We start from the raw sequence: 25,384 nt of genomic DNA, 5'->3' as shown, positions 1-25,384 counted from the left end.
GTTATTGAAAAAAATTATATCGCGATACATATTGATATTGAATTAGTGTCCAGCCCTACCTATATGTAGTTACATCTGTAATTAATTTCTGCAACTACATTTATAATTAGTGTTGACCCATCCCTTACACCTAAACCCACTGTTTAACCTACCCATACCACTAAACCTGTCTCTAACCTTACCTGTATCCCACCTCAATAGCAGCAAAAGTGTTTTGCAATATAATATGACCACAATAAGTACATTGTACGTACTTTTTTGATTTAAGTACATAGTAGTTAAGGCCACCTAATATAAAGTGTGACCCTAAATTTAGCCATGCATCATGAAATTTGCTCACAATTTGGTTTGAATTAGTTTAATAGATTATTAATTATTATTATTATATTATTATACAAATATATATATATATATTTAAACAGAAATATGCAGAACGTGCTTATAAACAGAATGTTATCGTCCATTGCTGTGGACACTAATATAGTTATTGTTATAGCTATTATCTTTATAGTTAGCGCTCTTGGAGTGAACCCACCTTTAGTCTGACATACATGACAGTTAATGACACACACTGACCTGCAGCAGGTGGACCCACAAATCCTCCAGAGCTCCGTAACAGCATGAAGAGCCCTAGAGCGCTGTCAAAGCCCTCCAGTCCAACAATATCCACAATAGTCGTCACATGGATGGCCACCACGCAGCCGAACAGGAAGCCATAGAGTGAGACAAAGACCAGGATACTCCAGTAGCTCTGTGCAATGGGAAGCAGAAGCAGCACCACCCCCAGCGCAGTGACCACCATGGTCAGCAGCGGCAGGTTTCTCACAAGCCGCAGGTTAGCCAGCCACCCGCATGCTAGTCTGCCCAGCAGGTCTGCCAATGCCAGCACTGACAGAACCGAGGCCGCCCAGTACTGCTCCATGCCCAAACTGCTGGCATAGGGTACCAGAAACAGAGGTGGGATGAAGAAACCCGTCGCCGCCAAGATGGCAAACACAATATATAGCAGCAGCTCAGGCCTCTGCAGAAGGGACCACTGGAAAGTGCCTTTTTTTGATGTCCTGCTTTCTTCCAGCACCGGTTTGTCTTGGATGGAGGTTTGTGCAGCTGGGAGGGGTTTCATCAGAGCACCACACACACACAGATTCAGCTGAAGACCACCGATAATGAGTAGAGCCCCCTGCCAAGAATAGCTGTCGATAAGCCACTGGAAAAATGGGCTGAATCCCATTGCAAAGACACACTCTCCAGAACTAGCAATCGCATAGGCAATGGGACGCCAGCGTCTGAAATAATGGCTGACCATGCTGTTAGCTGGTATCCAAGAAAATGAAATGCCAAGTCCTAGATCACAAAAAATAAAACACACTGAGGTCAAATTATCACTAGACAAATAGGAAAGACTAGGAGTGCCACCAAATGAAGGAATCAATAATCAAAGTATTAATTAAAAACTAAAAATGAGCACTACCAATAAAAAGTTTGGAGTTGGTATGATTTTTTATGTTTTTGAAAGAAGTATCTTATGATCACCACGGCTGCATTTATTTGATCAAAATACAGTAAAACAATAATATTGTAATTTTGTAATTATGTAATATGTAATCATTTGTGATATATTTTAAAATAATTTATTTCTGTCCTGCCATAGTTGAATTTTCAGCAGTCATAACTACAGTCATCAGTGTCAAGTGATTGTACCAGTCAAAATATTTTGAACATTAAGATTTTTAATGTTTTTTAAAGAAGTCTCTTCTGCTCACCAAGCCTGCATTTATTTGATCCAAAGAACAGCAAAAACAGTAAAATGTTGAAATATTTTTACTATTTAAAATAACTGTTTTCTATTTGAATATATTTTAAAATATAATTTATTCCTGTGATTTCAAAGCTGAATTTTTAGCATCATTACTCCAGTCACATGATCCTTCAGAAATCACTCTAATATTCTGATTTGCTGCTCAAAACACATTTATTATTATTATTATGTTGAAAACAGCAGAGAATATTTTTTTCAGGTTTCTTTGATGAATAGAAAGTTCAAAAGAACAGCATTTATCTGAAATAGAAATTTTTTGTAACATTATAAATTTCCTTATCATCACTTTTTATCAATTTAAAGCATCCTTGCTAAATAAAAGTATTAATTTCTATAATTTCTTTCCCACACACACACACACACACAAAAACTGACTCCAAGCTTTTGAATGGTATAGTGTATAATGTTACAAAAGCTTTTTATTTCAGATAAATGCTGATCTTTGGATCTTTCTATTCATCAAAGAATCCTGAAAAAAAAATTACTCAACTGTTTTAAATATTGATAATAATAAAAATAAATGTTTCTTGAGCAGCAAATCAGCATATTAGAATGATTTCTGAAGGATGTGACACTGAAGATTTGAGTAATGATGCTGAAAATTTAGCTTTGATCACAGGAATAAATTATATTTTAAAATATATTCAAATAGAAAGCAGTTATTTCAAATAGTAAAAATATTTCACAATATTACTGCTTTGCTGTATTTTGGATCAAATAAATGCAGGCTTGGTGAGCAGAAGATAATTCTTCAAAAACATTAAAAATCTTACTGTTCACAAACTTTTGACTGGTAGTTTATATATATATATATATATATATATATATACATATATACACACACACACACACACACACACTGTATATAAAAACATAAATTAATATAACAATATGATGCCATGTTACTTTCAAAGTATAAGATTTTCATGCCCATGTATTACAAAAAAATCTTGTATTAGTTAAAAAGGGAATTGTGTTCTGCAATTCAGTATTGCATAATTATTGAAAACTTAACTTACCTTGGAGTACACCAATAGACAGATACATCCAAGGCAGGCTGAGGTCCAAAGAGGCCATAATCATTCCCGAGGTAGCCAGAAGCCCTCCGATCATGATAACAGCGCGCTGGGACAGGCGCATACTGAGAGCACTGGCCAGAGGAGCTAAACAGATGAGAAACACACGTCTCACTATGCAGGGCTGGTGTCAGTTTCAGACAATTTGTTATACCTGTTCTGAGAGTATTTATATAATTTCTGTTGATAACAATAAGGAAAAGTACATAAAAGCATTCCTCACCTCCTAAATGAAACACAGCAATAGTGCTTGAGGTCACCCATGAGGTAGTACTGTTAAGGACATCATAGTGACTTTGGATTTCAAGGAAAAACAGACCAAAGTTTTTAAAAACAGCAGCGGTGAGGCCCATGATGAAGAAGGCCGAGGTGACCACGACCCAGCCATAGCCGCCATCCGGTGGGTCGCTCAAGCACCTCTCCATGCCGAGTCCGCCAGTCGGCTCTCTCACCTTCTGTAAAATATCATCGCAGATTTTCAACATTAGGGTATGTAACCTTTTACCAGTGTTATTTTAGTATCATTTATGCACTGCTATAGTGTTTATTCATATTTTGAATGAGCTTTTATCTATATATTTTCTGTTTAATTTTATAGTTTTAATAATCTCATGTGCTTGTGTAGCTTTCATTTAGTTATTTTTAATATTAACACTTCTGTTTAGCTTTAATATACTTATATTTTACATCTTGTTTTTGGAATTTAACCACTGATCTATAAATCTCTATTACAGATCAGTGACTTCATTTAAAATTCACTTAAATTAGATTTATTTTGGATTGTTGCCAAGGCAACATTTAAAGTTTTTTTTATTTCTTTCATTTCAGCTTTATTTCGATTACCAAAATGATTTTTAATAGGTTTAGTTAACAATAACAACACTGACCTATACACCACCATTCAAATTTGGGGCTGGTGAGATTTTTTTTTATACATTTTGATTGCTGCTTAATATTTTTTTTGTAGAAACTTTGATACATTTTTGTTTTTCAGAATTATTTGATGAATAGAAAGTAAAAAAAAAAAAGCATTTAAATATTTCGTAACATTACACATTTCTTTACCATCACTTTCAAACTATTTAATGCAACCTTGCTGAAAAATTTACTAATTTTTCTTTTTTTTTTTTTTATAAATTGTACTGATCCCAAACCTTTTGAATGGTTATGTATATACACAATATTGTATCTAAAATGTTTCAACAAAATACTGAAATTATTTTTTTTAGAATGTCATAATTTAGAATCTTTTTTTTGTACCTTTGGTAGTTGAAATCAAGATGAAAAACCATTTGCAATGCATCTGCGTCAGCACCTGTTCAGCCTGTTTCACATCTTACTATGCAAATTAGCATTGTGACCAAAAAACAACAACAAAAAAAGTCCAACATTTGAAGATTGCATAAAACTGTTTTCAATAACCAAAACTATTCTAGCTGCTAAACACTTATTCAAAACCTATCAGCTCTTCGAAAACAGCACTAAGAAGCACAAGCAGTAACCAAGACGACAGATCTAACTGGAACAACTGCTGACAATGGAAATATGTAGCAAGTGCCAGAAATCATAAGATCTTGTGCGTCAACAGCATGACCCACAAATGCCTGCTCCATTGCCCAGTCCTGCCTGATGTGATCATGGACTAAGCCAGTCCTTCACTGCCATTGACGTTACACCACTAGCAGCAGACAAACATACTCATGTTTCAACATAGTTCATGACAGCTTTGTCCTTGACTTTTTTTGACTCTCACCCATAATACAGCTTGATGTATTAAAGAAGCTATCAAGCCGTCAGCAGCCTACAAACACATATAGAACCACGTGATGTCCAAATAAAAGGTTACTTAATATCATTCAATTGAATCCATTCATGAGGTAGGAATGTGACCATTTTCACCTTTCAAAACAACTTGCTTCCCTGCTGACAGAATCGGAGTCTCATCTTTTAATCCACTCAGTTCTATTACTGTATGGATCTGTGTTAATGCAGACTCTGACAGTATCTATAGGTTTGGGTGTAAAGAGTAAATACAGGCACGCCTGAGGTTTAAAGGCAAAAGTTCCATGTTTCATCATGTGTCTGCTCTGCACTATTGTTGCATACATCCAACCTGTCAGGCACCTGTCTGCATCAGCATCTAGTTGTTGCATGCTGAATCACTGTCTTCTATCCAGTTGTGTTTAGCAATTCCATTGTTTATAAAGAACAATTACGTAACATTGGCAGAAAAATTACATTTATATGAATTAAACCAGGCAGGCAATAAACTGTTTAATTAGCCTATGTTTAATAAAGTGCAGTAATTTTCAGTTTAGAGCATAACTGCCCATTTTCATTGTTAAATCACTTAATTACAATTTATTTTGTATTTACAAGTGCACTGGAATTACACAGCACTGTCGAAAATCACAGGAAATAAAATGTAATCATAAGTTCCATTAAATATTACAGGACGCAATTAACTTCATTCAAAATTACAATAATTTGATATTTTTGCTATAGCTGTTGGGTAAACAAGTGGATACAATAAAACCACACTGACATATTCATCGTTATTTAAGTTTTAGGTCCATATAGTTTATTTACAATTTTAATTATTTTAGTAGCCTACATCAAGGTAAACAATGAAACATGTTTCCTTGGCATTTTTAAGTTTTTTTTAGCTATAATAACCCTAAGACTCTCTCTTAGCTCTATAATGAAGGTAGATTTTATCTGAAAGACTGAATGTTGTTCTCAGGAATATCAAGGAAGTGTATACTGGTGTGCTATTATATACATAAACGAACATTTAAAAATAAACCCAAATATTCATTGGACTAAAACGTGTGGCAACAAACCCGGTTCCCTATATATTCTGCATATTGTTTACTGCATTGTTTATCATATGCCACAGTGTTTGTGGCATATGATAAACCGGCTGCTTTTCTGCTAGAGAATTCTCTATCAAGGATTAATGATGCACGTGCTTCCGGTAAATAAAATACTGCTCTACATCTATGTTAGGGAAATTACTTACGCCAGCGGTGCGACCAGCCTGTTCTCTTGTCCTGTCCTCGGTCAGGTCCTCCTAATGTTGTTCATCTCAGGATGCAGCGCAACATTTGAAGCAGTGTGATGAGTCCGCTGATAAAAGCTCTATTTATAAACTCGCAAGACGCTGGCCACACCCCGTCCGACCTCTTGCCCAACGCGCTTCCTTATGGCAAGCCGGATGTACATTTATTCCTTTAACGCTAAGCTTCTAAAAAGTCGCGTGTATGGTAGTCTCAGGACTGGCTCACTGCGACACTGACACCAGTATTTTAACGATTCATAAAATATTAATCACAGTCGGGCCCTGCTATTGAGATGAATTTTGCTATTGGAGTCATGATTTATGGTAGCATTAAAGCACTCCGTGAGTGTATTAGCACATATGTTGTTTGCTTTTGGAATCTGATAGTGTATCTGAAAGTGATTGGACCCAGAAATGGTGGACTTAACAAGAAGATTAATTAGCAACAAATCAGTTAATTCCCTATGGACAAGCCCAAAGATGGATAAAAAGGTGCACAGGAAACAAAAACCTTAAAAAAAAATATACGACCAGGCACGTGCACATATAGACATAAAAGGGGGCTTGAGCACCTGCCCTTTTTTTTTGTTGATAAATGAATATATGTATAGCTATATGCGCGCGCGTGTGTGTTTCTGTTTGCGCACAGCTTTCCTTGTCAAACTAATAAAAAAATCCAAATATCAGGTCGGGTTGGGAAATGTTGAGACTGTTGAGTTGCCATTGATTGGCACATGCGCATCAGGCAGAGAGCCGCAGAAGTGAAGCCCACCCTCCCTTTCCAGTTGTGTTTGTCTTGGTGTGGAGGTGAGTGGTGATGAACAACAGACTAAGCTACCTGTGCCTCGAATTTACAGCTAATTACCCAAAAGACAAAAGGCAATTATAGTTAATTTGTCTTGCTAACATCCATGACTCATGAGAGCTACATGATTCAGTTCACTGCATGATTCAGTTTATTAAAATGCATTTAGAATGATCACAAAATAGTTATATCATTTCATATAGTTAATCAGTATCATGCGAAGAGTGACGTTTTTTCCACCAAAAAGCAGCATGATTACAAATGTGATATTGATTTTATACAGCAGTTCAATAAACAAGAATTTAATATTAAGATACTTACGTTTTAGACACAATATTAGCTGTTTTTGCTCTATTTCGCCAACAAATATAATTCCAATTTGCATCTCTGAGCAACATGACAGTGTTTTGTTCCTGAATGAATAAACCGTTTAAATGATTCGGTTCAGTCGCAATGACTCACTTATTAACAGTGACTTGCTGCCACCTACTGGCGGTTTTAATTTCACATTTCACTTTTCTTTTTTTATAATTTCAAATATCAGTATTCAACGTTTTATGTTTAAAATATCAAAATGATATGAATGCATTTGTAACTGCAGGTTAAATACATTCATGTCCTGCATTAAACAGTGTGTAAATGCATCTAAATGCCCCTTAATGCAGCTTCTGTGTTTTCTCTGCATTGCAAAGATGGATTTAGTCAATACTGATTTAATTTAAAAGGTAAAAATCTATTTAAACTTATTGGAAAATATTAATTTCTCTCACTGCTGTGAACTGATCACCACACAGAATATGAAGAATATCAAACATTTTAGTAGTCAGCTGTTCACAGCAGTCCTTACAGCACAATAATACACTCAGCAAAATATAATCTAATTATCGATATCAATAAAATCCCAGAAAATATTGAGATATATTTTTTGTCAATATCGCACACCCCTAATATATTTAACGTTTTGATTACACAGATGCCGATTCGCACGGGACTGATATTATCACAGGACCTCGGTGTTCGGCAAAATATGGTAGGTCATTTGAGGGGAATTTTTACTTTACAAATTACAGACATGGCCGATTCACACGGGATTAAGATCACAGACAACCTCTGGATTTATTACAAATGACTAGAGGTCATCAGGTAATACTAATCCTGTGCGAATAGGGCTTAAGACAGATTTCTCCAATCTCCATTATGATATTTTATGTTTTCTGAGCCCCATTCTGGATCAAATCCAAAGATCAGTGTTTTTGTCTTGGTATCTCTGTTTGTGTTTTTATATTCACTGCCATTACTTTGTCCCACTAATGGCCATAAACATGGCATATGAGTGGAAAAGTCTTGTGAATGTAAAAGATGAATACTAGGTTATTGATTTTAAGCAATAAAAGGCTTGCCATATTTCATTCTCTCAGGCATATTTTTCTTCTAATGACCGATTTCACTGATGTATACCACCTTATTAATATGGAAAATGATGATGGATGTTCATCTAACTGTCCTAACCTACTCAATAAATCCTTTAACAATGTTGTAATATAAATTCCACACCCATTTCTTTTAAACATCAGCTGGTTGCGTAAGAGACTCAAACTGTGAATTAACCTCCTGCCCGATTTCACATTCATGTAAACATGTTCAAGATGTTACAAACATGTGCAAAAAATAAAAAAAAATGGGTGTTTAATAGTAACTGGCATTATAATTCAACTCAAGGTTTTTGATTTTATTAGCAAAGCTAATTCTGAGGTGCAAATGGATTCACATACGAGTCATTCCATGTCTAAGCAATTCAAAATAAGACACAATGTGAATGCCAAAATGATATTTCGCCAACAAATATAATTCCAATTTGCATCTCTGAGCAACATGACAGTGTTTTGTTCCTGAATGAATAAACCGTTTAAATGATTCGGTTCAGTCGCAATGACTCACTTATTAACAGTGACTTGCTGCCACCTACTGGCGGTTTTAATTTCACATTTCACTTTTCTTTTTTTATAATTTCAAATATCAGTATTCAACGTTTTATGTTTAAAATATCAAAATGATATGAATGCATTTGTAACTGCAGGTTAAATACATTCATGTCCTGCATTAAACAGTGTGTAAATGCATCTAAATGCCCCTTAATGCAGCTTCTGTGTTTTCTCTGCATTGCAAAGATGGATTTAGTCAATACTGATTTAATTTAAAAGGTAAAAATCTATTTAAACTTATTGGAAAATATTAATTTCTCTCACTGCTGTGAACTGATCACCACACAGAATATGAAGAATATCAAACATTTTAGTAGTCAGCTGTTCACAGCAGTCCTTACAGCACAATAATACACTCAGCAAAATATAATCTAATTATCGATATCAATAAAATCCCAGAAAATATTGAGATATATTTTTTGTCAATATCGCACACCCCTAATATATTTAACGTTTTGATTAGAAAAAAAATTGAACATTCCATGGGACTGATATTATCACAGGACCTCGGTGTTCGGCAAAATATGGTAGGTCATTTGAGGGGAATTTTTACTTTACAAATTACAGACATGGCCGATTCACACGGGATTAAGATCACAGACAACCTCTGGATTTATTACAAATGACTAGAGGTCATCAGGTAATACTAATCCTGTGCGAATAGGGCTTAAGACAGATTTCTCCAATCTCCATTATGATATTTTATGTTTTCTGAGACCCATTCTGGATCAAATCCAAAGATCAGTGTTTTTGTCTTGGTATCTCTGTTTGTGTTTTTATATTCACTGCCATTACTTTGTCCCACTAATGGCCATAAACATGGCATATGAGTGGAAAAGTCTTGTGAATGTAAAAGATGAATACTAGGTTATTGATTTTAAGCAATAAAAGGCTTGCCATATTTCATTCTCTCAGGCATATTTTTCTTCTAATGACCGATTTCACTGATGTATACCACCTTATTAATATGGAAAATGATGATGGATGTTCATCTAACTGTCCTAACCTACTCAATAAATCCTTTAACAATGTTGTAATATAAATTCCACACCCATTTCTTTTAAACATCAGCTGGTTGCGTAAGAGACTCAAACTGTGAATTAACCTCCTGCCCGATTTCACATTCATGTAAACATGTTCAAGATGTTACAAACATGTGCAAAAAATAAAAAAAATGGGTGTTTAATAGTAACTGGCATTATAATTCAACTCAAGGTTTTTGATTTTATTAGCAAAGCTAATTCTGAGGTGCAAATGGATTCACATACGAGTCATTCCATGTCTAAGCAATTCAAAATAAGACACAATGTGAATGCCAAAATGACGACGATATGACTCAAAAGTTGTTCAAACTTCCAACTTTGCATTGTGGGAAATGACTGGTACATAATGAAAGGAAGGAGAATTTGTGACTTGCAAGCCCATGCTGCTTTTGTTAACAAGCTTCAATTGTCACAAACTAGTTCTGTGTGCGATACTCAGATCATTTTCATTTCAGAAACTGGTGCAAGAACACGCTGCCAGTTTAGAGGGTTAGTCGGTGTGGTGGAAACTGGTACCAGCCAGAGGGAAGTGGATAATGTCAAGTGTATGTTTGACACCCACACTGTTGCCATTCCACAGCTCCGGGGGACTGACAGATCAGAATACACACACTGCATGTCCTTTCAACACAACATAGGAAATGCTATATTTCCTTTTTAACCTGTACAAATACAAATCATAGGTCCTAATTAGTAAAAAAAAAATGTTGAAGGCCGAAAAAAAAAAAAGGGAAAACGGAAATGAAATTCTACATCCGATCCACAGATTCCCTCAAAGATTTATGTGAACATGAGACAGGGCTTTAAAATATGCATACCAGTTTGACAGACTATGTGGCGCTGAAGATCAATACATTAACGCATATACCACACGCCCATCATCTAACAAAGAGGTCAATAAGGGTAACACCATTGGGAAATGGCTCATTAATGGCTATTTTGGGATGCAACATTGACTGAAACACATTAGCATTTTTATTCAAAGAAAATAGACTTACAATAGCAAGAACTTTTATCTTTTCAATCAGACACCTCCTGCATTACTATAAACCTATCTTTTTTTTAAATCTTAATTTACATGACACTGCTTCCAAACAGTTCATTTCATTTTTAGAAAATTATAAAATCATCTTTATATATATACATACAAACACGTGGATGTAAAAATGCACAGCTCTTGCATTTAAGAAAACGATTCATTCATATCATCGCTGATAAAGGGGTGCATGCCAGCACTGCTAGCAAAAGAGAAACCCATTCTTGATATAAATGACCTCAATTGTTCTGTCAGAAGATGAGGTGATCAAGTCCTAGGGTCAGATCTGCCGTAAATGGCACAAAGAAACAAATTAAGACAGCGGACAGTGCCATAGGACAGGCTCAGGGCTGGGTATCTGCGTGGCAGCGGTGAGCAAGCGAAGCTTCTTTCTTAAAACGCAGACACTTGGGTATATCGGTCTGAATCGCAGCTGTCCCGGATCAGGTCTACGCGGAGAGCGAGCTCCTTGAAGGGTGGCCGAAGACTAGGATCGTTGTCCCAGCATTCCTGCATGATCTCGCACATCTAAAAGAATTCAAAAAGTGAATATTTAGCAATTCTGCCCATAATTGCTGATTTGAAATTGACAGACACTTAACAGAATTGTACAATACCTTTCAAAAGTTGGGGTCGGTACGTTTTTTTTAAAGGGGTCCCATTATGCTTTTTCACTTTTTCAACTTTAGTTAGTCTGTAATGTTGCTGTTTGAGCATAAAAAAGATCTGCAAAGTTACAAAGCTCAAAGTCCAATTCAAAAGGAGATATTTTATTTAACAGATATCAGTTTTCAAAAACTACAACGAACGATTCGTTTGGACTACAATGCATATTTTCCGGGATTTGTGATATCACAAATATCGACGAATGGGACGAGACCTGGTTGAACTGCTCTAGAGAAGGCAACGAGTGTTATCACTATGTCGGAGACACGCTAGCTTTCTCAAAGCAGATGAACTTAGAGTGGTTACAATCATCCAGGTTTAACTCAAATTGATTTGATATTGATGCAATATTTACACTGAAGCTCGCAGGCGGCCGCTATGGTAAGGGGCATGACATTTCCCAACCAGGCGCCCCCGAGTGCTGCCAATCACAACACACACTGGCCCAGCTAACCAATCACAGCACATTTCGGATTTCAGAAGGCGGGCCTTCATTTGATACAGGAACTATTCGAGCCGTTCAAGCCAGACTGGGAGAGAGGTCTTGTAATAATGTAAAATATGTGAAAAATAATGTGTTTTTCAAACAACCTAGTATGAGAGCCTGTTCTAGTACACCCCCAAAACAAAATCAAGACTTTGTAAAAGAGCATAATAGGACCCCTTTAAAAATGTTTTTTTAAGAGTATAAGAGTAATATTGTGAAAAATTACTTATAATTAAAATTTTTCTCATTTGAAAATATTTTCAAATGTAATTTATTCCTGTGATTGCAAAGCTGAATTTTCAGCAGCCATTACTTCAATCTTCAGTGTTACGTGATCCTTCAGAAATCATATATCATAATATGCTTACATTTCTTATTAATAGTTTTGAAAACAGTTGTGCTGCTTAATTTCGTGGAAGCTGATGTTTTTTAATAATTTTTTTTTTCTTTTTCCCTGCTTTAACAATTTCATCAGGACTGAATTTATACAATATTATTTATGAGGTATAAATGTCAAATGTCTACAGTTTACAACTAGCATTTTTGCACTATACGTTTGCTTAATGTCTGTGAATAAATCTTATGACAACTGTACATTAGAAGTCAGGATCATAATCTGAATAAGTTGTGTTGTGAGATGTAGTACCTCTGAAGGACAGCCCATAGGCTGGGGTAAACGGTTTCCTGTTTTCAAGAGCTCAATGAGATGATAGACTATTGTTTGTCCCTGCTTGTCACCTCCCATCATACTCAGAAATACCTGAACACAACAAAACAGAGATTCTCATTGCACAGTTACTCTGTGAGGTAAATTTCCACAATTTCAAGAGGTGCCCTGTATGATTTACATAACCAATGCAATTCAAAACCAGCAACTGTTAAAGTTTGCCGTTATGACATGTGCAAGGGAGTCACACATGCAGAAAAAAAACAAAACAAGAAATCACAAAGAGGAGCTGTGATTCTTACTGTAGGTGGGCTACAGAGCTTGTCGCTGTATGTAAAGAGTTCATACAGAACCACTCCAAAACTCCAGATGTCTGATGCTACTGAGAACTTGCTCTCCGTTAGAGACTCGGGTGCATACCTGTCACAACGAACAACAATTCAACTACCTAACAAACAAGCATAACATAATTTCATGTCAATCAAAATTGTACGACTCACTTTCTTCCGTGAATCCTTCTTCTGCTAAACAAGTCAATAAAAACAAACAAAATAGAACATACCAGAATATTGGACTCTCTCCAGGTTCTTTAACCTTGTAGTACTCTTTGCCCTGAGGTAAAACCTTGGTCAAGCCAAAGTCGCCAATCTTCACCTTGAACTCACTTTCCACTAGAATGTTACGTGTGGCCAGGTCTCTGTGAATGTACCGCTTTGTTGCAAGGTATTCCATGCCCTGCAGAGACATAACAGCAGATTTCAGGAGATTCAACACTGATGTGGGAAGAAGAAAATGCAAAAAAAGGGAAAGACATGCAAGTTAGGACACTAAAACTACATGTTTGAAATAAAGGGATAGAAAGAAGAGGCTTACAGACCAAAATTAGTAGAGACACATGTTCTCAACCTCAACCTCAGACCACAAGAATATTCAAAGACCACATGACTTTTGTAGCTGTTTGCGATTTACTGGATTATGATTAAAAGTATTTCTATCTGATAAAATATTTTAGAGCTTGGCATAATTCTAAAAATATATATTTATTATAACAATGGCCATTAAACTTTTTCCAGGTTTAGAAATCACGCTTTTATTTTTCCAAGAAAGTGGGAATGCTGGTTCTTCCAAGAAAAAAAGTTACTAAACAAAAATATCTGGAATTTAAATAGTTTTATCTTATTTCAAACTAAGTCATCTTGAGGGCCTGGGTTGAGAAGCATGGATATAAAAGGAAAGGTCCTCATTACCTTGCATATTTGAGATGCATAATGCAGAAGTTTCTTGTGGTCGATCCGGTCTTTGTTCTTGTTGAGATAGTCCCGCAGACTGCCGTGAGGCAGGTACTCCATAACCAATCGTAAGTTTCTCCTTCCTAAGAGAACAAGAGATCATGTTAAAGCTTACAATAAGCCAATAAGCCAAATTAAGACAGAAGCAGGAATCTGTTGCATTTCTTTATAATAAAATAAAAAAATGAATCAGTCAAAATCAGTCAAGAAAAAAAATTGAGAACTCTTTGACTAGATGCACCATTTTACATTTCCTGTGTTGAGTGTGGGAGAAAATTATGTACTCGACTGGGCGACTTTTATACTAGAACTTCTGCTGTGGATCCGAGTTTAGTGCGAATTGTGGAAGTCAACCATTCATCTGCAATGCAGGATGTGAACAGGCAATGACCATTATCAAGGTGATCGGCAGCCTTTAACAATGGTATGCTTTTCACTTAGCAAGACTGGACTGAGCACTTTTTTGAAAATGATCATCTAACCAATTTCAGACAGATGGAAGACGTTTTAAGATCAAATTGCAAAATATGTTTGCGATGAAACGCAAGCAGCGACATATCTTTTCTTCTTTAATATGATGTACATCTGAGTGAAACGGATCATCCCAAAAAATCATCAATTAAAAAATTTAAAAAAAAAACTTGATTCTATCCATCAGTTGTTAATTGTATGGAGGCAGATCTGAAATGAAGCATATAAATGGATAAAATGTTCGCAATAAGATCAATACCATGCATTTAAAAAATGTTCATGCTTTAATTCAGGATATATACAGGAATCATGGAGTTAAATTTAATACCTTTTAAGACCTTTTTTAAGACTCTTTCCATACATTTTAAGACCTCATCGCCACTCCCAAGTTTTAACCGGTTACATCTGTGACACTTTAACTTACATTTACTATATATTGATTGTAAGAAAGCACAAATAAACAGTCTTACTTTGTGATAACTCCTTATCAATGAAACATAATTCAGAAGGAGGGGAACGAAGCACAAGATAATTAATTGAATGACTAACCAATGCAACCCAAGAAACATGAATTAGACCAATAAACAAAACTGACAAAACTTATTGAGGACGGAAAATAAAGCTCTCTGAGCTAATGGGGCAATGAGTTCACACAGTATATTCAAAAGATGTATTTGTAACATCAACTCTTATAACTGTCTGCAAACCATAGCTGTTTTGTGGAACACTTCTCATGACAAACATCTGACTGATCAGACAGTTTACCTGTGATTACAGAGTGCTTGATTTGATGCAGACTTGACAGAGTGTCAGTACTGCACCTGATCAAGTCTGAATGATCATGGAAGGTAAAATAATGATCACAACTATTACATTATTTTAATTCTAAAACCCATGCCAATAAAAAACGCCCAAAGTAGCGCAATGACCATGTCCCGAACATCAAAATATGTCATTTTCATCCCTAAAATACATATTTTACAGTCAATGTAATTCACAATGATCATAAACACAGCTCAAAGGCTTCCTACTAGTGGCCCTCCTTCACAAAACATTTAGCACAGTTTTATTACCGGTAGAATGCAAAATGTTTGAGTAAAAGCATTTCAGTCAAATGTAATTTATGTAATATTTAAAACCTTTAACCCACTGGGGAAAATTAACCCATGGCAACAGTTTAAAATCATTGACAAATATCTTGTATCGTAAGGCGTGCTCCCTTTACACAGTGCGATCGCGAAATCGAAAATCATTCAAAAGCCATTTAAATACACCCACATATTGATAGCGGCTCCCTGATGCGCGAAAAATTATATACAATATTAGAATGTTTGCGGCAGCGGACACAAAAATCGCGGGAGCGTGCGGTAATGGTCAGAAATTCAGCGAGAGCGGGGATCAACAAGCCCCGCGCTATCAGCGGCGGTGCAGTCAGTCAGTGAGCGCCGTAACAGATGATGTCAAATCTTGCAGGATTCCATAAATAAACTACACAGAACTTCACTATTCGGACAAAGATACATAATGAAAAGATGATACAAAATTTTATACCTTGGAAAATGGCATTTAAGACTTTTTAAGGGCCTTAATTTTCTCTAAATTGATTTATTAACTTTGAATACTTTTTAAGACCCCACGGACACCCTGTAATTGGTTTAAACTGCACTGCAAATTTTCATATTGTAATTACACTGCAGTCCTTTATAAAGGCAGTTATTGTGCTGCTCATTTAAGAGACTGATGACAAGGGTCTCACAATGCCATAATTTGATCTTAATTAGAGGAATATTAATATGAATCAAAATACGGCCTTTACTGTATAATGCATAATCGTTGACATTTAAAGAAATGCCAATTTGGTCAATGTTGAAAAAATGAGTGGAAATTTGAATATTCTGGTTTGATTATTGGTGGTATATGTCCTAAATACCACTGGTTTAATTCCTTGTTGCTTGTCTGGACTCAAACTTCGATTTAGACCAAGCAATTGAACTAAGTGTGAAAACAGCCTTAAATATGACAGAATGTGCTAATGCAGCTTACTGTACTAGACTTCATAATAATAATCACCAAAAATATCAGTTTAGCCAAATATATCGAAATCTTTTTGAAACAACATTTACTGGAAGCTCAAAAATGCAACCCTAAAGGGTGTGAAAAAAGTTGGCTGTCATTCAAGTTCTGTGGAAATGTGTGGGCCTAATGATGACGTAAAGTACCAAAAGGTTTCGCAACACAACTTCCAATCCCATACCTGCACTGTAGCACACGCCTTTGTATTTCACAATGTTTTCATGCTGAAGAGATTTCAGGATCTCGATTTCCCGCTCAAAGTCACGGATGTGCTCAGTAGTGCTGTGTTGCAATTTTTTCACTGCCACAACCTCACCGGTGTTGTCCTGCAGGGGGTCGTACCTGCACATTTCCACACTGCCAAAATTTCCCTGAAACAGGAGATAATTACCGTGATTAGCACACACCTATTGATTCTATTGAGTCTATTTTTACCATTTTCCGCATACTTAATAAAGTAGAATAATTAACTGTGCTAACAGAAATGGTCATGAACACTATTTTTTAGAGCTTAACTTATTGCTCTACATAGTATCTACACAACCGTTCAAAAGTCGCGCGCCAAGGATTTATTTTTTGATTAATAAGCAGTAATATTGTGAAATATTAATACAATTGGGGTTTAATACAAAACGGTTTTCTATTTTCATACGCTGTAAAATGTAATTTATTCTTGTGATGGCAAAGCCAAATTTTCAGCAGCCATTACTGCAGTATTCTTGGTGCTCAAGAAACATTATTATTAACAATGTAGAGATCAGTGATGCTGCTTAATATTTTTGTAGAAACTGTGACACGGGATTCCTTGATGAATAGAAAGCTCCAAAGAACAGAATTGATTTGAAATAGAAACATTTTGTAACATTATACATGTACTTTAACACATCCTTGCTGAATACAATTTAGAATTTCTGTCAAGAAAAAAAAAAACATACAGAAACTATTGAACGTAGTTTATATACAAAACAAAAAGTGATCCCACATGGACGATGATGTCTACCTTGCCAAGCTGCTGCAGGAAAATGAGATGTCTCTCCTCGAACTGCACTAGATCCTCATTCTGAAACGCTCCAGTACTTAATCCAGATGCTCCTGCTCTGCTGGGTAAAATGTCACTCTCCTTCACGATCTCATAATCTGAGAACACATTTCACAGCAATTACAAGAATGAGAAACAACACAATTAAATTGAGACCTGTCAAAATGCCAGTGGGATTGTGTGTGACTGTACTGACCTGGGCAGAAGAGACTGTTGAGGTCTCGTATGATGGCTCTGAATGAAGGTCTAAATGTTGGCTCGTAGTCCATGCAGCTGTTGATCAGGTTAGCAAGCTCTGTCCACTTGGGAGCAGATAGTTGGTGACGGTTTTCATAGAACAAGTGCTTCTGAAAAGAGGAATAACAAAGACATTGTTCTTTAAAAGGCCCAGATTATTCTTTTAGCATTTCTTACTACAAACAAGTTTTTCTGATTTATATTTATAGTGGTAGTATAACACTATTGTGGTAGTATTGCTTTACCTTGGAACTGTCCATGTTGGCAAGTGGCTTTTCTCCTCCACTGCAAATCTCCCATAAAGTTGTACCAAAGCTCCATTTGTCTGAGGCTAGACTCAGGTTTTTAGGGTCTAAGATGCATTCAGGGGGCACCCAGGGGATTCGCTCCACCAGAACTACAAAAATATTTGCAATTAATTTAAAAAGAAACTTTAAATGCAAACATTTTAATCAAATGTGGCCATTCATCATCTATTAGATCATGAGACCAGTGGTCACTGGTCCACATCTGCTTGGGGAGAATAAATTCTCTCATTTGGCCTGGTTTCATTATTTTTATTTTTTCATTTGCTCAAAGCTTTGGATCAAACTTTGAAAAAATATGTTAAACAAAGGTTATATAATTTAGTAAAATAATTTACTGATTATATTTACATATTATTTGCATGCAATAAATTGTGGTGATACAAAGGTTGCACTGGACACCCACATCGGTTGACCACTACATGTGACAGAACACATCTTTACCATATTTAAAAAAATCTTAAAGGGATAACTTTCTTCTGTGGATTATTTATTTATTTTTGAACACTGGGGTTCAATGTTGTTTTGGACCCCACTGATTGTCACTGTGTGGAAAAAAAGCATTGTGTGGATTTCAATAATGCAAAATATTTTTACTCCTCTTTCATAAAAGACATACAAACTTGGAGCAACAAGTGGATGAGTAAATGACCACAAAATTGGAACAATTCTTTGAAAATATGCCCTCTACTGGATAGTGTGAAAATATGTTTATGCTAAAATAGTTCTAGCATTGACATTGTATCTACTTCATAGTACCTGGAAAAGCATTTTGTTTTGTTGTTTAATTTGAATTTCTCTTGTTATTTATGTCTAATTACAATTTTTCTCATTTGTTTTTAAGTTCATTGTGTTATTTTTAAAGGGGTCCTATTATGCTTTTTCACGTTTTCAACTTTAGTTAGTCTGTAAAGTTACAAAGTTCAAAGTCCACTTCAAAATGAGATATTTTATTTAACAGAAATCACTTTTCAAAAACTACAACGAACGACTCGTTTGGATTACAACACATATTTTGACACATGAGAGCCTGTTCTAGTACACCCCCAAAACAAAATCAAGACTTTGTAAAAGAGCATAATAGGACCCCTTTAATGATGTTATGATTGACTCTGATTTTTAGATTCAAAACCTTTAATTAAATTCTAAAATTTTAATGCTTTTTTTCATTAAACACACACACACAAAACTTCTGAATATGGTTCAATCTTATTATATATTTTTACCGAAAAAATAAGGCAAAATAAAGCTTTTATCCATTTCTGACAATCAAAAGACTACAAGTCGTTCATTTCTACTGGACAGTAGCACAGGAGTACAGGAGCTGCGTGAAGTTTCGTTCATATTCGCATGCAGAGTTTTTGGATCTGATTTGAGTTTCGGATACGCTGATATGCATTTTCGTGGCTAAACCGCATTTTAACCGCCAGACTGGATAAGATGCATTCAAAACTGTGAAATTACTGAAGAACAATCTGAGAATTTTCAATATTTTCCCATTCAAATATTATTCTTTAAACACTTTTTCTGTAAACGAGTGGTTATGAACAATTACATTTAAAATAATTATTTTATAATTGGTAATTATTTCCGACAATGTTTTTCTTTCAGATATATTGGCAGCCAATTGTTTAGAGTGGATATACTCACACAGTCATTATTCATTCACTTTATAATGGCGAACAAGTGGAGAGTCGAGGTGCGTCACGACCGGTTTGAAAGTTCAGTGCGACTGCCACTAGGAAGGCGAAATGCGATAATCGCATGCAAATGTCGGAGACAGTGAAAAGGCAGCTACAGATTCACACAATTTCTCCCAAGAACCTTCACATTGTTGACTCACTCTCTCTGGGCAGCACTGTGATGCTGATTCCAGGGTCACTTAGTTTGATGAATGGAGGGTTTCCCGATGTCCTGTCCTCCTCTCTGATCAAAAGGATGTTTTTTGCACACACATTCCCATGAGCCAGATTCTTCTCCTCCTGTGTGTGAAAGAACAAAAAGCATTAGCCCATTCTGGCTCACAAACCCACGTGGGTTATTCCTGAATTGTTAAGTGTTTCTCACCAAAAAGAGCATAGCCCAGGTGAGCTGCTTGGCCACTTCCAGCTTCCACAGGATATTAACTGATACTGAGTTCTTGTTTTTCTTCAGGTATGTGTCCAAGGACCCAAACTTCACATATTCCTGCACCATGATGTCTAAGACATAAAAACCCACATGCTCAAGTATGCGGCGGTAAATCCTTCTGGTCACATGTGAGAAGATTGAACACTTACTCTCCTCTCCGCACACACAGATACCGTAGGTCAACACCAGATGCTTGTGGGTGAGCTGGCTCATCATGCTGGCTGCCTCAAAAAAAGACTTAGAGGGAGAGAAAAAAGAAGAGACTGAAGAAACCACATGGTACATCAGTTAATCAAGCACAAACAAGCTTGCTTCCTGCAGTAGACTGAGACATGTCAACTCTTATTATAAATTTTGATATTAAAGGGATCATTTAGTGGAAAAATGACAGTTACTTGGAATATGGGGTGTCTAAAGTCACCTCATAGTTCAAGTAGTTTTTCAATTCAGGAAGTCACAATTCAATTACAAAACGATTCCAGCCTCATCTTACCTCAGAGTAATTTCTATGGGCTTTGTCCAAGACTTTGACAATGACTTCAGTCGTATGGGTTTCTCCGTAGTCTCCCTGCTCTTTCCGAATCCCTTTGAATAGCTTAGTGAAAGTCCCCTGACCTTGACTCTCACCCTGGAAACAATGTTGCACAAATAATTATATGAAACTTGACAGCTATACTACTGTTGAAAATATGCGGTCAGTAAGACATGTTAATATATTTTAATGAAGTCTGTTATGCTCAATAAGGGCATTTATTTGATCAAAACCAATACTGTGAAATATTATTACAATTTAAACTTAATGTCTTCTATTTTAATATATTTAAAAATGTAATTTATTCCTATGATGGCAAAGGTGAATTTTCAGCAGTCATTAGTCCAGTCTTCAGTGTCACATGATCATTCTAATATGCTGATTTGATGCTCAAGAAACATTTCTTATTATTATCAATGTTGAAAACAGCTTAAACTATTTAAACAATATTTCTGTTGAATTTTTTCAGTATTCCTTGAACAGAAAGTTCAAAAGAACAGCATTTATTTTAAACAGAATTTTTACATTCTAAATGTTTTTACTGTCACTTTTTTAATTTAATGTGGCCTTGCTAAATAAAATTATTAATTTCTTTCAAAACAAACAAAGACAAATCTTACTTTTGAATGGTAGAGTAACATATAACACAGTTTGTTGTACACAACCACTGTTCACATGTATACAATAACAGCATGCTTACAAGATCAAGGTCTTCTTTCTTGATTTTATGAAACACCATCTGACTGATGTTGCGTCTCTGCAGAGAGGAGGACAGGGAAACCTCTGAACCCCGATGACTCCGGCACACCAACAAACTCGACTTCTCTATTTGCATCAAAAACGCAAGGCAAAAGGATGTCAGGATGATAAATTTAAGGTAAAAAGGGTTAAACATAATACATTTTCCCAATCTAAAAGACAAGATGACATTGTACAGTTGTAAATTTGTGGTACTTATGCCACAACATTTTCTAGCACAGGAAAATTAGTGTTTAAAAAAATTAAATAAAATCTCCAACACAGATACAATGAGTATGCATACTAGATATTCCAGGCTACAAGACATTAAAAGAATAAATACATTAACACCAAATATTTTAAGCCAAAGCAAACAGGTGTCCAGAAACAGCAACAACTTTTGAGCATATAAAGCTCCCTTTAAATAGTTTTATTGTTTACAGAAGGTCTTCTTTCTGGCTCCAGAAAAGGAGAATCATCAGGGCTGGACTGGTGGCAAAATTCACCCCCTCTGGCCCATACATTCCCCAATAAATGTTTTGCTGTGGTTAGGGCAATTGGACTAAATAAATTATTTATGAATAAATAAAGAAGACGGAAACAAATAACAGATATTTTTGAATATACTTCAAATACATGTAACAATATTTAAAGGGTTCATATGATGCGATTTCAATTTTTCCTTTCTCTTTGGAGTGTTACAAGCTCTTGGTGCATAAAGAAGATCTGTAAAGTTGCAAAGACTTAAGTCTCAAATCCAAAGATATTCTTTATCTTAAGAGTCAGCCACGCCTACCTAAAATGGCTCGTTCTAACACGCCCCCACATGTCTACATCACTATCTTGGAAGATTTGCATAACTCCACCCAAATGTTCACGCAAAGAAAGAAGGCGTAACTTTTATTCTCGCTGTAGTATTGTTGCCGTCGCCATGTAGTGAAGGCGCTGTGCGTTTCGTTGTGAAAGCGAAAACTACTTTGTTTGGTCTTCCAAAAGGAGGACGATATCTGCTTCGTCATGCCTGGAGCTGATCTGTGCTGGTCACTGAGGAAATATTACAACTTTAAATAATGTGTTTTTTGAACCTTAAACCGCATAAACATTTCATTACACCAAATACACAAAATGTTATTTTTAGCAGCATCATATGACCCCTTTAAAATCCTTTATATTGCAGGTTCTTAATGACTGAATTCATATTTTTCTGCAATTAAACTATTATTAGAACTATTAAATTGCCCTTTGTAGTTGTCCTAATGAAAACCTACTGTAATTCTTGTATACAGATTGAACTGTATAGTATCAGGAAACGTGGCTTTTTTTTTTTACCCAATATTTAATATAGGCTAAGTAGCCTATAATAATTTTTATGACATTAATAATAAATATCATTATTTATATTTGACAGTATCAGCAACTGCATGGTAAATAGGTGTGGTGCTGTGGATTAAATTGCTTATTTAACCGTTCGTACAGATTACTTCGACACTTCAGTTTACATGATCAGAGCTATTCAATCTGGTTTTACTAGCTTCACCAGACTGTGGTGAAAGAAGTGTTACAACTGTCACAAAATGTTACAAGTGTCGTGTGTCGAATTCAAATTGGTCAAGCACTTGTTATTATCATTCAAATAGAGCGCGAAAGCGTCGAGCTACAGTCGTTGTTACAGCAACCAGGGCTGGCGTTTCCATATGGAAAAATTATCCAAACTTCAGAAATATATTATATTTCGTTATTATTATTTTAAATCAGAGGGTTTTACAAATATTTAACCAATGATAAAGCATTAAAAAGAGCTTGTCAGTAAAACTTTGTAACACCATTACATCCTCAAATTGTCAGCGAAACCTTGTAACTTCACCCCACCTCCATTCAGATTGACGTCCCACGCACAGGAGGAGACAGATCTAAATAAATAACTGATGTTTGAACAGTACAGCGTTTTCTTTACTCAAACACTATGTCTGTAAAGGCTAATGTTTTTTTGTGTTTGAAGAGCAGAGAAGAATTAGGCTATTTGCCGTCTAGTTGTAGCCTATATACTTTTGTATGTTTTAAATATCCTGTGCATATAGCGCTTCATCGTTTATATTCGCCTCACTGGGAAAAGTTCAGGTGCTCCCGATGGCCAATCAATCTAGGTCTACTTTTCCTTTCCTCAACAGCCAATCACAGGCTTCAGCCCAGCCTAGCCCTTACAGTATGTTAATCCAGCCCTGCTTATATACACCATATAACCATGATGAGAATATCAGGTGCTTTACTGACCTTTGGCCTTTGGCGAACAGCACCTGCTGAACAGAAAGATGACACCGTCTGATTTCACGGTTTCCTTCTGGTAACATTTGAGCAGCTCATTTAATCTTCTAAAATTCCTTTTGGTTACACTAAGATTGTAGTCACCATTTTCAGACCTGGTGATCAGACAGTGCTTGTACTCTACATCCTCATATGCCTAATGGAAAGAAAAGATGATGTCAAGAAATGAACCATTCAAGGGTTTGGGGTAAGTAAGATCTTGGGGTAAGTAAGTAAGTATCAGAATGATTCCTGAAGGATCATGTGACACTAACGACCGGAGTAATGGCTGCTGAAAATTAGAAAATGAAAAATAAATTACGTTTTAAAATACATTTCAAACAGAAAACGATTATTTAAAATTATTGTAATAACATTTCACAATATTACTGTTTTTAACCGCATTTTGGATCAAATAAATGCAGCTTTGGTGATCATAAGTGACTTTCAAAACCATTAAAATAAATCCTAACAACCCCCAAACGGTTAAACAGTAGTGCATGAAGTTCAGGAATACAGTGAAGGAATATTCAGTCTTAAGCAGAAATTGCTAAACTGACAATTTATTATGTTTTGTTTAATTAATAAGCACTTAGCAAAAACGCACCCCGACAGCAAGTGTCAGGAAGTATTTGTTGAAGTCTTTGGGGCTGCACCGGAGCACGAATAGACCTCTCTGGTTCCCTGACTTGCGTAGTTTACTGATTGCAAACTCCATTCTGTCAACACAGGCAGTGAAAACAATGATAATGCTTACAAATGATGCTTGAATGCAAATCTTCAGATCATTTGATTAATCATTTTACTGGAACCGTAATAATCCAAATATAAATCAGGGCCAAAAATGGTGCCCTGAATAAATTCTTTCATTTTCATTCATAAGTATTCCCTTTATTGCTTACGATATTGGCCCGTGGCAGTAGCTCTCAATGGCCTCCAGCAGATGGGGTGGAACAACATCTTTGCAGAGGTAGTGATGGGCATCCATGGTCAGTCTGTAGTAACCATCAATTAAAGATGTAAAAGACAATGCCTCCATTGAGGAGGAGAACACCAGCTCCTGTTAAAAAAAAAAAAATCTAATTTTAGTGCATGATCTTTAAATATTCTCACCGATAAGAGCAGGAAGAAGTCCAGAAGTTCAAAGGCAATGTGAGCCCCTTTAACATGGTGTAACAATCAAAGGATATCCCAGTGAACAATGCAGCAGAGTTTCTCTTCTACAACAGACTTACTTGAGTTTTTCCATCCTGTCTGTTGATGGAAACAATGCGGTTCATGTTGGTACCCTCTTTGCTGGCTTGTCTGATACTGATATCGACAACTTCCCCAAAATCACAATACGTCTGCAGGTCCTTGTGAGAAAGTACAATAGTGTTATGAAATTTCACTAGCAGAAAAAGTAACCTCCCTCTACATTTTGGCACGAGTACAGAAATATAAATAAACACAACAAGACTGGTATTTCCTTCTGGATATGCCAATGCATTCAAGGCTGCAAAATGAATTCTTTCAAAGTTCCAGGTAGGTTTAGATTGGGTTTCATGACACGTAGCATGTGTCTTGTTTTCTGCCCACTGTACATAAGACACAAGATTCAACATATTATTTGCAGTGCAAAGGTAAA

General features: G+C 35.9%; 2 protein-coding genes across 6 annotated transcripts in view; both read right to left on the bottom strand.

Annotated features, from left to right (window-relative positions):
- Positions 1-6,080, bottom strand: part of LOC107587487 (monocarboxylate transporter 13) — a 9,455-nt gene extending 3,375 nt beyond the window's left edge. Inside the window, exons 1-4 of the mRNA XM_016275282.1 lie at positions 5,918-6,080; positions 3,119-3,350; positions 2,839-2,982; positions 577-1,344 (exon numbers count right to left, since the gene is read on the bottom strand). Coding sequence (XP_016130768.1) covers positions 577-1,344; positions 2,839-2,982; positions 3,119-3,320 — 1,114 coding nt within the window. The 5' untranslated portion in view covers positions 3,321-3,350; positions 5,918-6,080. The remainder of the gene's footprint in view (positions 1-576; positions 1,345-2,838; positions 2,983-3,118; positions 3,351-5,917) is intronic.
- A 3,847-nt stretch (positions 6,081-9,927) lies between these two features.
- jak2b (Janus kinase 2b) overlaps positions 9,928-25,384 on the bottom strand; it is a 41,932-nt gene continuing 26,475 nt past the window's right edge. For all 5 annotated transcript variants that reach the window (XM_016275281.1, XM_016275276.1, XM_016275278.1 and 2 more), the window contains exons 7-24: positions 24,993-25,112; positions 24,660-24,817; positions 24,365-24,476; positions 23,728-23,914; positions 21,419-21,543; positions 20,680-20,814; positions 20,336-20,423; positions 20,124-20,257; positions 19,900-20,038; positions 17,997-18,148; positions 17,711-17,861; positions 17,476-17,612; positions 16,657-16,846; positions 13,890-14,014; positions 13,205-13,377; positions 12,945-13,062; positions 12,622-12,735; positions 9,928-11,350 (exon numbers count right to left, since the gene is read on the bottom strand). In XM_016275281.1, the coding sequence (XP_016130767.1) occupies positions 11,216-11,350; positions 12,622-12,735; positions 12,945-13,062; positions 13,205-13,377; positions 13,890-14,014; positions 16,657-16,846; positions 17,476-17,612; positions 17,711-17,861; positions 17,997-18,148; positions 19,900-20,038; positions 20,124-20,257; positions 20,336-20,423; positions 20,680-20,814; positions 21,419-21,543; positions 23,728-23,914; positions 24,365-24,476; positions 24,660-24,817; positions 24,993-25,112 (2,493 nt within the window). In that variant the 3' untranslated portion in view covers positions 9,928-11,215. The remainder of the gene's footprint in view (positions 11,351-12,621; positions 12,736-12,944; positions 13,063-13,204; positions 13,378-13,889; positions 14,015-16,656; positions 16,847-17,475; positions 17,613-17,710; positions 17,862-17,996; positions 18,149-19,899; positions 20,039-20,123; positions 20,258-20,335; positions 20,424-20,679; positions 20,815-21,418; positions 21,544-23,727; positions 23,915-24,364; positions 24,477-24,659; positions 24,818-24,992; positions 25,113-25,384) is intronic.

The sequence above is a fragment of the Sinocyclocheilus grahami genome, unplaced genomic scaffold (assembly GCF_001515645.1).
Source record: "Sinocyclocheilus grahami isolate Dianchi unplaced genomic scaffold, SAMN03320097.WGS_v1.1 scaffold93.1, whole genome shotgun sequence".
NCBI lineage: Eukaryota > Metazoa > Chordata > Actinopteri > Cypriniformes > Cyprinidae > Sinocyclocheilus > Sinocyclocheilus grahami.
The sequence above is the reverse complement of the archived record's forward strand: the minus strand, read 5'-3'. Positions and strand labels throughout refer to the sequence as shown.